The following is a 15,094-nucleotide window of genomic DNA, read 5'->3' on the forward strand; positions in this document are numbered from 1 at the left end:
TCTAGAGAAACTATTTTACTTTTAACAATTTCAAACAAAAGTCATTTCAAAATATTCTAGTAGTATTTTTTGTAAAATAAGTAAGCTGCAAGTCAAAAAACTTAATACCATCTTACAAGTATCAAAAGTCAATAAACAATCACTTAGTACCTAACATATGTGAGAAACTTTTACACACATTATCTCATTATGTCTAAATACAAATTTTGCAAACTTGTAATTCAGAAGAGCATACCATTTCAAAGACAAATTCAAAGAAGAAAACAGTACTTTTCAAGATCTTGGCTTCAAAGACTACATCAGTTTCAAAAACAAAGGAAATGAAGACCTTCTAACACAGTGCATGCCTGCCACCAAATTTCTTCTCAGCAATAATTTGTTAAAATAAATGAATGAAGGACCTGAAAATTCAAACCACAGAATAACTATCACATTAACAATAACAACCATAGAACATTCACCAAATGTCCCGGCATGGTCTTAAAAGTTATATGCACACATATTGGCATATTTAATCCTGAAGATAGTCTCATGAGTCAGGTAGGGTTGCTATTCCTATTTAACTTGTGAAAAACTTGGGTCAAGGGCAGTGCATCTCAACCAAGAGCACCTAGAAGTAAGTGAGAGATAGAGGAGGCAATACTGGCATGTTAGTAGTAGAGGCCAGGAATATTAAGTATCTGCAATGGGCTGGACAAATACATAGAAGTAGCCTGTCCAAAATGCTACCATTATTAAGAAACACTGACAGAGAAAAATGGATAAAGTCAAACAGCTTGTAATGACTTTAAATATAAGTGCAATAATGAAATCACCAAGGACCAGCCTAAAAAGAAATCCAATGTAAAAGTGTATCAAATTCTCATGCTTATTTTAGTCCAAGCTACCTTCCCAAAAAATGCAATGTGGCAAAAAATAACAATTTCAAATTCTACATTTCTCTGCCCACATCTCTGCCAAGTTCTCCATTTGTTTTATAACTGCTTCAATGCTTTATTTGCAAAATATTACCATCCTTATTTATTCTCCTTCTCTAATTCCCCTTTTATCACACCTCACTGGGGTTCACTGTACTACACTAACTTATCTGAGTTAACTTTTGGATTGTTTTTTCCATCCATGACACAACTGTCCTGTTAATCATACAAAAAGTCACACAGTCTTCCTGGGAGCATCTCCTTACAAAACTAAGATCCCTAACTAAATTGCATACAGATATCTTAGGTTAACATTCAAAGTCCCTGATCAACTGGCTCCTTATTTCGCCCCTAAAACAACTGGGATCATTATTCCCACTATCATCAAAACTACCACGGTAATTCCCTTTTCTGTACTTTTGTCCCTACTGCTTTCCTTGCCTGGAATAATTTTTCTACTCTTTCCTGCCATTCTGAAATCTTATCTACCAATGTAAAGAAATCTTTATCAAGGGACCAGCATTTCAGCATAGCAGGTAAAGCCACCACCTACAACTCTGGCATCCCATAGGTGCCCCATTCAAGTACCAGTTGCTCCACTTCTGATCCAGCTCCCTGCTAATGGCCTGGGAAAAGCAACTGAAGACAGCCCAAGTGGTAGGGCCCCTGCTACCCACGTGGGAGACCTGGAAAAAGCTCCTCGATCCCAGCTTGCACCTGGCCCAGATCTATTTGTTGAAGCCACCTGGGGAGTAAACCAGCTAACTGAAGATTCGCTCTGTCTCTCCCTCTCTCTCTGTAACTCTTTCAAAGAAATATATAAATCTTCTTTTAAAAAAGTCTGTCAAATGTAATTACCTATACTCTGATTTTGTATATCAGTAGACCCTGAAATAACTTCAATTAATGTTTATCTGGTTCTAGTCTTCTGATTAGAATGGAAAACTTTTTGAAGGGTCACATTTTCATTTCTTTTATATTATATACAATACATAGATGTTGAAAATCCCAGAATTACTTCTTGAAGAAATCATCCAGTACAGCACCTTCATTTTTAAAGTAAGAAAAAACTAACTCAAGAACAAGTGGGGCTGGTACAGGTGGTTAAGCCACTGCCTGTGACCCATATGAGCACCAGTTTGAGTGTCCACTGCCAGTTCTGATCCAGCTCCCAGTTAACATGCATGGAAACACAACAAAGATGGCCCAACTGCTTGGGGTCCTCCTACCCACATGGGAGACCCAGATGGAATTCCAGGCTCTTGGCTTTGGCCTGTCCAGTCCCAGCCATTTCGGGAGTGAACCAGCAGATGGAAGATCTCTGCTTCTATAACTCTGCCTTTCAAATAATTTTTTTTTTTTTTTAAATCTGAAAGAGGACATGCAATTGTTCACTGAAAAGACAAGAATCAAAATTCAGGCCACAATATACAATCAAATGTTGTATGACACTTAACAGGTGCTTGCTAAATAATCCCCAAGGTATAAAAATTGTTCTATACCCACACCCAGCATCATTACTGCAACTTAAAAGACAGTCCACACCTCATCAAAGTAGACTGCTTATTACACAGTATTTTCCACTACTCAACAAGACAATTAAGTCCTTTGATGATAACCTGATAATTATTTTTTCAAACCACAAATTTCCACAAAAACTCATTAAATATAAAATTCCATTCCTCTGCTTATTCCTTGAAATGTTAATATATAAACTGTCCTCATTGTATTAGACAAAATTTTACCTTAATAATTAGACAAAATTTTATCTTAATAATAAGATCAGGGTAGCACAGGTAGCACAAAGTAATATGAAATTATACTAATAAAATGGAAGTCTAGATAAAGAGAAGCAGCATTATTAAAAATGTCTTTATTCTTCAGTTAGAAACTATCTTGAGTTTTTTTTTACTTTAATTTATTATCTGGGAATAAACAATGGATCCCTTTACCCCAATAGTTCTGACCCTCAGTTTACTCCTAAGAAACAAACTGTAGTATTTCTACATAGAAAAAAGAGTTCTAATCTTCAGTTTACACCTAAAAATCAAACTGCATGTTTTTCCATGTAGAAAAAAAGAATTAACATCATTAAATCATATCACCACTATATACTTGGTACATAATAAAGTATGCTTTCCTGCTTATTAGTAAATATATCCCAACCTCACATTCTCCCCAAAAGCCAAGAAAAGTGTGTACTTGGTATCTTTATAATGATACTATTCTCTGATATATATTAATGTAGTAAACAAATTTATTTTGCTTTACGGTTTGCTAGATATTATTTGAGTCTTCAGATTTTCACTAATCCTTTTCTACAAAAATTAGATATCACATATAATTTTCTCACTTAGTATTTGGTTTTCAACTCTAGATAGATCAAGTTAATATAATCCTATACCATTTTGGAACTGCCCTTATTAATCAAATCAGACATGCATTTGGAATTCTAACAACATGATCCTATTGAAGACATTTACTCTCTGTTCTGCAGTTAAATGAAAGAGAAGACTTTACCTACAAATATACTTCTGTTCTAAAGAAACTTTTTAGGATAAAAATATCACAAGCTACAAAAGTAATATGAGAAGACAATAAAAAAAAACATAAAAGAAACCAATTGCAGTAGGGAAAAATACAAAAGAGCAAGGTTAATAAATGTAGTTGTAATAATCTGCATGTTAAACCAATATGGAGCTTTGGAATTAGAATCTATAAATTTAGATATCTAGTTTCAAAAATAACAAAGAAAATAACATGTCCCTTACACCACATATATAGAAAACCAGATAAATATAAAAATGTCTTGGTTATTTTCTACAAATCAGAGTCATAATAAATAATGCTCACCAGCTTATCTACTACTTAAACCTAACAGAAGGAATGACCAGGTGGTATTACTGGTAGTCAAGCCAATTTGCCACTCTAGTATATTCTTACAAATCTGATAAAAAAGTGTAAAAAAGATTTGGTAACCAGTTTTCCAGACTGCATTCTAAATATAGTAAAGAGGTGTTAAAAAATTTATAATTGTAAGCTACAAATACAAGTTCACTTTCGTTCATGTAATATTTAACTGCAAAAATATATATATACTAAAAGTCACATGTAAGTGGTAATTTTGGACACTTGACCGTGGCTTTTAATGGCAATTAGCATTAAGTCTAACATCATAACTACTTTTTGTGACAATCTGTAATTATTCAAAGGCATTAAGATTAAGCGTTGTTAAAAAAAAGATTTCTTTCATAAAATCAGTCTTGTTGATGGTACTCTTTTATAATTACACATTAAGTTATAAAAGAGCTACATTGGTTATTAAAAAGAAAATATATATATATATGAGATCCCAAGACAACACTGGGGAAAGAGCTAAAAGAAAAGCAAAAATAATATACAAATAACTTATTTAATTCAACTTTTTTTCTTCTAGTCCAGTAATGAAATTCTTTTCTTAAACAAAATATGCTTTCAGTTCCAAAGAATCCATCTAGAACAATGCACTAGTCACTACAGTTTTGCTCCACACACAGTACTCACACTGACAAAATTTAACTTCATTTCCATCTTCATGAGTCTAAAGTAAGAATCCTAAAATAGAAGGTTTTAATCACTGGATTCAAGAGTAAAAATGTGTAAACATTTAAAAAATATTCTAGTCTCAACTATCTAGATATTTGAGGAAGAAAAGTTTAGATATATTGTCTCAGAAATTAACATTTTCAGATTTAGTTCATCAGATTTAATCGTTTAAATAAGTGGAACTGCACTACTAATTCTATGTATGTTAGACTTCACTTATAACAGTTGAACAGACCACATAAAAACTGTTATCATTTTGAAGACAGTACACTAAATCACAAATGAAACATAAAGCATGTCCTGATACCGTAGAATACTTCTTTGAAATAAGCTTGAAAGATCAGGAGTAAAATACTTGACACAATTTAACTCAAATGCAGATAAATCTAAAATGTAAAGGGATAAAACTTCTCACCCACTTCCATTTTTTTGACAATGTCTACTGGGATCACCTACTAATTTTTTATCTGTTCATTATCAGCACAATTCCTCAATAATATACGGAGGTATATATCCTACAGATGGCCGAACAAAGCATTTTTTCTGTTTAATTTTAAAAATAAGAGTATTTAGATTAAATATGGTTAAATGTCATAGAGAAAGCAAACACAAATTTTATTTCCAAACTGAACAGTAGGAAAGTAAAAAGCAGTCTCTATTGTTCAGGCTAAAATAATGATCTTGAAAAACATTTTTTAAAATATTTAACAAAATGCTCATAATAAAATTATCATAGTTAACACGTATCCAGGAAGATTCTTTTCTATACTAACACTTAAATGCAAAACTAACCTAATAGTTTGTACATGTACACAACAAATGTAGACTATAAAAGGGAAACTGTGCAGAGAGCACATTCATACCTACGCATTACACTAAAAAACCTCTAAAACTTGCAGAAATATTAACCCTTCATAACTACTCATAGAGCATCATTGCATTTGTTCTCTGCTAATGATTTTTCTACATGGACATGTTGGAAACAACCACAATCAAATTCAAATTGAACCTATAATTCATTAGAAAAACACACATCTTAAGTTCAATGTCCACCATGTACAATATTTTAAGAAGCAAATAAAATGAACATCGTACTACTATCTTTATGACTCTCCCTTAACATACCCTTTGCAATAGACCACTAGTATATGAGCACATCTATTTCCCCTCAGAAATGTCTAGCCTGTTGCAAAAAAAGTAACTAGAGCAAAACTTTACATTTCTATTTTGATACACATTTATCTACTATAAACTGAACATAGAGACATCAAGGCCACATACAACGCACAAGTAAGTATAATCAAGGGAAAAACAAACACCACACCTTGTCTTTGGAATTAAACAAAAAAAGAAAATTTTCTTTGGAACTTATCAGCAACACAGAAGGACTAAGGGGCACAGAGTAAAAATTAAAAAATAAAATTAAAGAAAGGATACAGCCTTAAAGCACCAGTCTGAGTTCCCACTGCCAGGATCTTCTGTACAGGATCAAAGGCCAGGGCTGAGGGTTGATAGGGGAATCCATGGCGCACAGTCTAGGGATGGGCAGGTGACATCACAGCAACCAAGGCAGCAAGCAAAATTTAAAAATAGAAATGTCAACAGAGGCATTAGAATTCAGAAACAACTGTATAATCTAATCGAACACATACACATGCACTTACTGCTTTACAATTTTTTTAAAATGGAATCTACCTTAACAAAGTAATTCACATGGAACCTGAAATAAACAAACACCTCAGTGTGACACATTACATTCTGCTTTTCCTTAACACTGGTAGAAGAAAATTCTCATTAATATTCATATTAAGTCTGACACCAAATTATAAAAGTCTGCAGAGGTATAAAATTCTGTAAATTTGTTTTCAAGAGCAATCACTTTATCATTACTTTATTTGGATGCTAAATCCAAGTACTTCCTAGGAAAAGCTGCCATATAATTACTTCTGCCAAAATATTGCTAAAGCAATTACTAAGCCTCCACCCCAACATTTTTCAACTGTAAAAGAACGAAAATGGGTACAACATATACTCATATTTTTTGCAACTTACTATTAAGCAAATAATAATTTCAGGGATTTGGGGCAAAACATTTACTCTTTAAGAAACTCTTCCAAAGGAAGGCATGACTGTTTAAGAGGAAGGCAGCTATTAATTGCAAAACAACTTTGTAGTGCTCATTGAGCAGTGGGTGAATTAATTCGCTGCATCATTCTCTCTCAATTACGGCATGCTAAGGCACTCAGTGTGCCATTAATTGGCAAAAATAACAGTACTAACTCTTTAAAGAAACAGAGTGATAAAAAAAATCTGCGATTTCATAGTGTAAGCTCCTCCAATCCATTTTAAGGGAAAAGTGATGAACAAAGATCTGGTTGAACAGGTTTGGCTTTTGGATAAACAATATTCATTAGACACTGTTTCCAAAGGGAAACTTGGAAGTTGGTGAATTACATTAAAATGCTTGGCTATAGAAGCTTTCAGATTATTGCCAGCACTGTCAGGATACGAATTAAATGTTAGATAATGCGTCTGAAGCAACCTTGAACCGACTGCTACGTGTGAAAACGAGAGAGGGAGGGAAAAAAAAAATCAGCGAAAAGGAGTAAGATCCAATGTCCAAAATAACGCACCCAGGAAGCATTTGCTAGCGGTAGAGCCGGCCCTTTATTAAAGCTGTCGGACGCTCTCTTTCCAAGTCAGCGCCCCCCAAAACGACCCCGACTCCCCAAGACGGCGTCGGGGGCTGCGCGCCCGGCTCACCTTGCAGAGCTGGAAGTGCTCGGACTGGAGCGTTTCCTGGATCTCGGGCTCCCGGTTCCCAGGCGGGTGCTGCTGCTGCTGCTGCTGCTGCGAGGACGACGACGAGCCGGCGGTCAGCCCGTCCAGCACCTTCCTGATGTTGAATTTCCTCATGGTCTCGGCGGGAGGACAGGCGCCGGGGGTCCCCGGCGGGGTGGACGGGCCGGAGCCGAGGGCAGCTTCGACCGCGGACCCAGAAGAGTGCGAGTGTGAGGGGAAGGAGAGGCGGCAGCTGGGGGGTTGGGGGGGGAAGCAAAAGATAATCCGAACAGGAAATACTGCGACGACGAGAGCGCGGCGGCCGCGGGAACACCGCGCGGCGACCCCTCTTCCTCCCGGGCGGCTGCTGTGGCGCCGCGGCCGCCTCCTCGCTCCGCGGCCCGGCGGCGGCGGCAGTGGCGGAGGCGCCCGGAGCCCGCTCTGCCCAGCCTCACCTGGCCGCGGGCGGGCTCTGCGCCGCGCCGCCACCCCGGCTCGCCCCCGCCGAGTCCATGGCCCGCGGCCCCGCCACTCCTCGCCCGCCCCGACCCCGCAGTCCCCTCGGCGCGTCCTTCCCGCTCCTGTTCCTCCTCCTCCTCTTCCCGGGGGTCGACGGTTCTCGGTCCGCGGCCGCCGCTCGGCCTCCCCGCCGCTCAGCGCCGCTGCCCGCCCGGCATCGCACGCCAGGCGCCCGGGGTGGGTCCCCGCGCCGCCAGCCTCGCTCCGCCTCGCTCCTCTGCCGCTGGACCGGCCTGCCCTCGCTTCTTCAGAGCCCCGGCTGCCTCCCCGAGGCGCCGCCGCCGCCTCCGGCTCTCCCCTCCCGGCCGCTCCCTCTCGCCTGACAGGGCGCCTCGGCACACGGCACCGACCCCCGGCCGGAGCAGCGGCGGCAGCCGCGGTTACAGCGCCGGCGGTGGCGGTGGCGGTGACGGCGGCGGCGGCAGCTGGGCCTCCGCGGAGCGGGGCTGCTGGGCATGCGCACACGCGCCGCAGCCTCCCCCCCCCCCCCCGCCACCTCCACCCCCTTTTTGCCCCCCAGCCCCAAAGCCCCCAGCCGGAGCGAAGCCGGGGCTTAAATTATCCTCCTCGCAAATCCCAGACGCTGGCTAAATTTCTGCCTCCGCGATGGCGCTGCCAGAGTGTGCAGCTGCTGCTTCTGCAACTGGCATAGTAAAAGTGTTGACGACTAACAAGCCGCAAGAAGAGCTTCATTTCGGATTCGATGAGGAAAGCGGGGGTTTGAGCGTTCACCCGCTAATGAAACACTGGTCCTCCCCGCCCACCCCCACCCCGCGGCCCGGGGCTGCAAGACCATTCTTGCTGCTTTATTTTTGGTGGGCTTTGTGTGGGATTGATTGGGGTTTAGGTTTTGCCAGCGTCTTGGCGACGATTATGTCAGGGGCGAGAGGATGGCAGACGCGGCGAGGTACTGGGGGAGAAGCGGAGCCTAGAGGGAAAACGCGGACTCTGCCCCCGAGGCGGCTCCCGGGGGTGGAGCGCGTCTGGCGGCGGCAGACAGCTGCTGGGCCGACCCGCGACCCGCCTCGCCACCCGAGCCCCCGGCCCGCCCGGCGGCGGGGACCCCGTGCTGCCGCTCATTTTCGGGACCCGGGTGCGCGCTGTTAACGCTGAGGTCCTGTCAGTAACGCCCGGTGTGCTCTCCACTGTGGAGAGGGAGACTGGATGAAGTTTCCGCTCCTCGGAGGCCGGGAGACACCGTCTGGGTCAAGTCGGGAGAGGCTGACAGATACCCCCCGCACAATGCGTTCACTGAGGAAGGGCGGTGGGAAGCAGAGGGGCTGCAGGGCGTGGAAAATAAGAGACATGAGGGAGGGAAACAAAGAGGAGCTCCAACTTGGGAGATGCGGGGAGGACGGACGATCTATGGGCTAATAACTCCTCTCCCTGCGGTCCTGCGAAAAGACACACAACAGCTTCTCGGGGTTGTTTTCTGTTCCGAACCGAAATCAAGTGCCCGCCCACATTTTGGGATTGGTCCTCTCCTGCCCCGGGCCCTGTAATTCTCCTCAAACGATTGGCTGAAGTGACCTCTCTTCAAAGCATTCAGCAAATCAACGACGAGTGGCGCTCGTGCATTTCGGGAAATGTAGTTCGACGGACTTCCGCATCCCGTGGAGGGTGTCTTATGCATAACTTTGAACTCGCAAAATGTTTCGCGGTTTAACATTGATTAATTCACTGGGTGCAACGAACAATAAAACAGATTTGAAGAATTTTTAACACTAATTTAGCTCTCTGAACACAATCAGGTGTGTGGCATTGTGCTAGGTACTGGAGACATAAAAACGCAACTCTTGGTTTCAACAAGCTTACCACAGTCAAAAAGGAGCGCCTAAACATAAATAAGCCAATCTGATAAATTTAGAGGCCACTTGGCTAGCCAGGAGAGGCTTGGAGATGGGAATAGTTGAAGCCAGATAAGTAGTAGCTGATCAATGAAACAGAACCTGCAAGAAGGTCTGACTAGGGTAGGGAGGGAAGCACTGGAATTGCCTGGAGAGATTTTGTTTTGTTTGTTTGCTTGTTTGTTGGTTTATTTGAAAGGCAGAGTTACAGAGAGGCTGAGGTGAGAGAGAGAATGAGAGAGAGAGAGGTGTCTTCCATCCACTGGTTCACTCCCCAGATGGCCGCATGGCCAGAAATGCACCAATCCAGAGCCGGAAGCTAGGATCTTCTTCCAGGTCTCCAATACAGGTGAAGGGGGCCCAAGGACTTGTGCTTATCTACTGGTTTCCCAAGCCATTACCTGCTGCTTTCCCAAGCCATAGCTGAGAACTAGATTGAAAGAAGAGCAGAAGTACCCATATGGAACGCAGGCATCACAGCAATGGCTCAACTTCCTGTACCACATGGGCCCCTTCATTGAGATTTAAAATAAATGTGTTGGGTAACTTGTCATATTAGATTATGAAACTCTTTGGACAAAGGACGACTTCTTTCTGAGAGTTCTTATGATGCAGTGGAAAACTATGAATTCCCATCCAGGCATTGATAATGTGTAAAATAAGATTCAAATTACCTTCTTCTTTGGGTTTTATAAAGATAAACTGGAGGGGGAATATGGAAAGAGTGTACTACATTGCTTAGCACACTGTAGATACTCAAAAATGTTAGTTTCCCATTCTACTTTGAGAGTCCTTGAAGTGAAAGGGACTTCAAAAGGCCACCAATTAAAATTAGTTCCCTAATTTTACTTTAGAATTATTTATTTACTTACCCTATCCCTCTCATCAGATACGGAAATATGCTGGCATTTTACAAACTTCAGTTGTTAGAGGATCCCTGTAATTTAAGGTGAATACAGGTAGTTAGCTTTATGAACTTTGATTCCATCCTCTCTAAGCTCAGGGATACTAGGACATTTCCAGAAATGTATTTGATTTAAAAAATCAGTATGCTATGATAGCTACTTTTTGATAGTAAAAATAAAGTTAACATGTAATTAAAGCCGGCGCCGTGGCTCAATAGGCTAATCCTCCACCTTGCGGCGCCGGCACACCGGGTTCTAGTCCCGGTTGGGGCGCCGGATTCTGTCCCGGTTGCCCCTCTTCCAGGCCAGCTCTCTGCTATGGCCAGGGAGTGCAGTGGAGGATGGCCCAGGTGCTTGGGCCCTGCACCCCATGGGAGACCAGGAAAAGCACCTGGCTCCTGGCTCCTGCCAGGATCAGCGCGGTGCGCCGGCTGCAGCGGCGGCCATTGGAGGGTGAACCAACGGCAAAGGAAGACCTTTCTCTCCCTGTCTCTCTCTCTCACTGTCCACTCTGCCTGTCAAAAAAAAAAAAAAAAAACAAAAACATGTAATTAGACTAATGGAATTTCTTCTAAGTAAATTTCTATGTATCAATTGGATTTTAAAATTAGAATTGAAAATTTATGAATTTAATTTGAAATTAAAAAATTCAAGTTTAGAACACAGTGAGTAAAGTTTTAATAGTTTCTGTTATTCATCTTGTACTTTAGCACAAAGCAGATGATTTTACCCTAACAATCACCCAACAAAGTTTTATTTTCATGAATGAATCAATATGTTGATTCCAAGACATTCAGTAACTTAGCTTTCTGCCTTTGGGCAAGTGACATTCTCCCAGATGGAATTCTTTACCTGATTATTAAAGAATGAATCAGAACATAATTACATAACAGATAGATTCTGTTTGGCTGAGTTGGGGTAACACTAAACATTACAATGAAAAGAAGACAATTGGGGCTGGCTGGCATTGTGGCAAGGCAAGTAAAGCTACCAGCTGCCATGCCAACATCCCATATGGGTGCCAGTTTGAGTCCTGGCTGCTCCACTTCCAATCCAGCTCCCTGCTAATGGGCTGAGAAAAGCAGCAGAAGAGGGCCCAGGTATTTGGACTCCTGCCACCAATGTGGGAGACCTGGCTGAAGTTCCTGGCTCCTGGTTTTGGCCTGGGTCGGCCCTGGCTGTTGCAGCCATCCGAGGGCATAAACTAGCAGTTGGAAAATCTCTCTTTCTGTTTTTCCCTGTCTCTCTGTAATACTGACTTTCACATAAATAAATTTTTAAAAAATAAAATTAAAAAAGACAAAGAATGCACACACACACATATACACACAAAGGCAGTCCACTAAATTACCAGAATCTTCAAGCCTGGGAAGCTGAAGACTGAGAATCTATAACAGTCCTGCATTTGCCATTCCTGATAATCTAGTTTAAAAGTTACCAGACTAATAAAGGCTCTGTCTCAGAGAAGTAATTAGAAGCCTTCTGTGATGAATAACATAGAAAGTGAACACAAATATCTTAATAAATAATTATTTATTGACAAAAACTTTCTGGAAAGTAGACCAAATTTGCCTCACCTGCTGGCATTCATTTTTATTGGCTTAATTTCAGTTCATCAAATCCCAAAGGCTATGTAAAAGACAGTAATTGATTCACTACACCATTTAACAGAATATTGAATTTAAATTACTCATAAATTGGAGCAGAGATGGTAATTAGTTAGTATGCCTTGGTCACGCCCCCTTTTTGAAACAGGTTCCCTTGTTCCTGCTGAAATAATGAGCCTGAACAACCATGTTTTAATCAGGTGACCCTGTTTTCTGGTTCAGACTGATTGGATCAGAGGTAAATACCTGAAATTAGCTGAGCCAAGAGATCATCTTCTGGGAATTTGGAATTGAATTATACTTGCAAAATTGCTAATCCATCTGATGCAGGAGGAAATCATGGAGAGCTTGAGCTGGGTGGCATGTTTAACTCAAAGTACAATGAAGCTGAGAGCAGAAGGAATGTGGGAAAATGGGGCAGACACAAAGATGACAGGACAGTGACCACCAGACACCCCAACAGAGTGGAAAGTACACTGTCTATTCTAGACTTTCCAGTTCCCAGTTCTTACTTTCTGTGAAATATGGCTGTACTTTCTTTCCTTCTTTGTGAAGATTAATTGAGTAGGGTTCTGGATTTTACAATAAAATATTTTCACAAATTTAAACAAAATGTGCTCCCAATGTATGAGAATGTAGAGTGGCAGGTATTGTGGCACAGCAAATTAAGCCACTGCTTGGCAGCCTGAATCCCATATCATAGTCTTAGTTTGAGTTTGTACTGCTCAGCTTCTGATCTAGCTCCCTGCTAATGCACCTGGAAAGCAGAGCATAATGGCTCAAGTACTTGGATTCCTGCCACCCACATGGGAGAGCCCAATGGAGTTCCCAGCTCCTGGCTTCAGCCTACCGCAGCCCTGACTGTTGCAAGCATTTGGGGAGTAAATCAGTGTTTGAGAGATCTCTATCTCTTTCTCTTTCTGACTCTCCCTCTTTATCTCTCACTCTGACTTTCAAATGAATAAAAATTTTAAAGGAATGTAGAGATATCATAACCATCTTTTCCCTGCCATTTTTCCTTTGCTGTCAATTCTCCCTACAGTTAAAAGACTGCTGCAGTAATCGAGCCTGGAGTTAGGGGCTTGGGCCAGAATGGTTAAACATGGCAGTGGATCAGTCAGATTCTGGATTATATTTTAATGATAGAGCCAAGCGGATTTGCTGGTGTTGTGGAGGGGTAGGGGAGGGAGATAATCAGAGAAAGAAAAGAGGCAAGGATGACACCTTGAGTTTTGGCGTGAGCACCTTAAAGAGCATTATTGCAATTTAATTTCCAGTTGCCATTTGTACCTTAGTAAACTCAACAATTATCATAAGCTTAAGAAACAACAATAATCAGGATTCACTGCATTGTGATCTTTTTCAAGCTCTGGCCTTTCTAGAAAAACAGATGAGGCCGACATGAATGAGTTTTTTCTGTTTCATAGATTACTTCTGTCACTGTTTAATAGTAGATACTTTCGCTTTTCACCAAGATGGCGCTGAAGGCGAAGAAGGAAGCTCCTGCCCCTCCTAAAGTCGAAGCCAAAGCGAAGGCCTTGAAGGCCAAGAAGGCAGTGCTGAAAGGCGTCCACAGCCACAAGAAGAAGAAGATCCGCACGTCCCCCACCTTCCGGCGGCCCAAGACGCTACGCCTCCGACGGCAGCCCAAATACCCTCGGAAGAGCGCCCCCAGGAGAAACAAGCTTGACCACTATGCCATCATCAAGTTCCCCCTGACCACGGAGTCGGCCATGAAGGAGATAGAAGACAACAACACACTGGTGTTCATTGTGGATGTCAAGGCCAACAAGCACCAGATCAAACAAGCTGTGAAGAAACTCTATGACATTGATGTGGCCAAAGTCAACACCCTGATCAGATTGGGATCATCGGAACGGAGTCCAGCTGGCTAATTCTAAATATATGTTTTTTCACCATAAAAAAAAAAAAGTAGATACTTTCATTAAACTGTAAGTAGAAATACCTAGACAATGGTTAGTAAGTTTGAGTATTCCAGAAATACAAAAACAAACAAAACTAATAGAATTAAATGCATACTTAAATGTAAAATGTGAAGTATAAAATACTTAATATGTGTGAAAAACTATGTCCAACTGTGCGATTCCTTAGCTGATTACTGTGGTAACGAAATAACTGAACCGCTGATTAAGCTGATATTGTGCTCTTTGGTTCACCTTCGCTACTTTCACTCCAAACCGCACCCTACTCTCCATCAAAATAAACTCAAATAAGAACAAGCGTATATCACTGTACCAATGCTCTTTGACTGATGCTAGTTTCTGGCCGAATAAATCCATAAACCGAAGATACTTTAAGTAAAAACGCACATCATGCCCACCCCCGCCCTGCCCCGCCCTGCCCCTCCCAGGAGCACTTCCGCCCCGTGGAAGCCGGAAGCCGGCTGAGTCCCCTAGTGACCGCGGGGCAGCCTGGGAGCTGCGCCGCTACTTATGGCCGCCATTTCCATAGCGGGCTGGCCAGTGCTAACGAGGAAAAGCTCCGAACTCGCAGTACCAAGTAATGTTTTCAGTGAGCACAGATGGCTTGTGCCCCATCTAGAAGAGGCAAAGTGGTAAGTGGAGCCTCCTAAAAGGTATGCCTTTTGAGGCGGTCAAGCACTACAAGTTGGGTTCTGAGGGAATTGTCAATGTTTTTTCTTGTTTTTAACTTTTGATTTCAGGATAGTTTTAAATTTACGAAAGAAAAACTGTCTAGTATAAAGAGTTCTCGTAGACCCAATTGTGGACTGTCTTAACCATGCAGAAGGACAGCAGTCCCCCTCTCTGCACAGGACCTTGAAACGGCATTCCCAGCTACGGAAAACTATTATCTACTGCACTTCTGTGTTGTTAAGAACCCTATTCTGCCTTCTGATATATGCACCTCAAACACAAGTGTCTTTTACAATAGGAAAGGATATTTTAAATGTT

At 41.9% G+C, this 15,094-nt stretch overlaps 1 protein-coding gene and 1 long non-coding RNA gene across 10 annotated transcripts in view; one reads left to right on the forward strand and one right to left on the reverse strand.

Annotated features, from left to right (window-relative positions):
• STXBP5 (syntaxin binding protein 5) overlaps window positions 1–7,775 on the reverse strand; it is a 223,863-nt gene extending 216,088 nt beyond the window's left edge. For 3 of the 9 annotated variants that reach the window (XR_011388464.1, XM_051855277.2, XM_051855279.2), the window contains exons 1-2: window positions 7,266–7,771; window positions 5,940–6,037 (exon numbers count right to left, since the gene is read on the reverse strand). Coding sequence is in view for 7 of the 9 variants with exons in the window: in XM_051855277.2 (XP_051711237.1) it covers window positions 5,940–6,037; window positions 7,266–7,418 (251 nt within the window). In the remaining 2 variants the exon portion in view is untranslated. Of the gene's footprint in view, window positions 1–5,939; window positions 6,038–7,265 lie in introns of all 9 variants that reach the window. The other 6 variants (XM_008263624.4, XM_002714866.5, XR_011388463.1 and 3 more) reach the window with 5 other exon arrangements.
• A 6,816-nt stretch (window positions 7,776–14,591) lies between these two features.
• The window catches only part of LOC127493120 (uncharacterized), a 385,519-nt gene continuing 385,016 nt past the window's right edge, over window positions 14,592–15,094 (forward strand). Inside the window, exon 1 of the long non-coding RNA XR_011388476.1 lies at window positions 14,592–14,736. This is a non-coding gene — a long non-coding RNA (uncharacterized lncRNA). The remainder of the gene's footprint in view (window positions 14,737–15,094) is intronic.

Source organism: Oryctolagus cuniculus, chromosome 5, assembly GCF_964237555.1.
Source record: "Oryctolagus cuniculus chromosome 5, mOryCun1.1, whole genome shotgun sequence".
In the NCBI taxonomy this organism is placed as follows: domain Eukaryota; kingdom Metazoa; phylum Chordata; class Mammalia; order Lagomorpha; family Leporidae; genus Oryctolagus; species Oryctolagus cuniculus.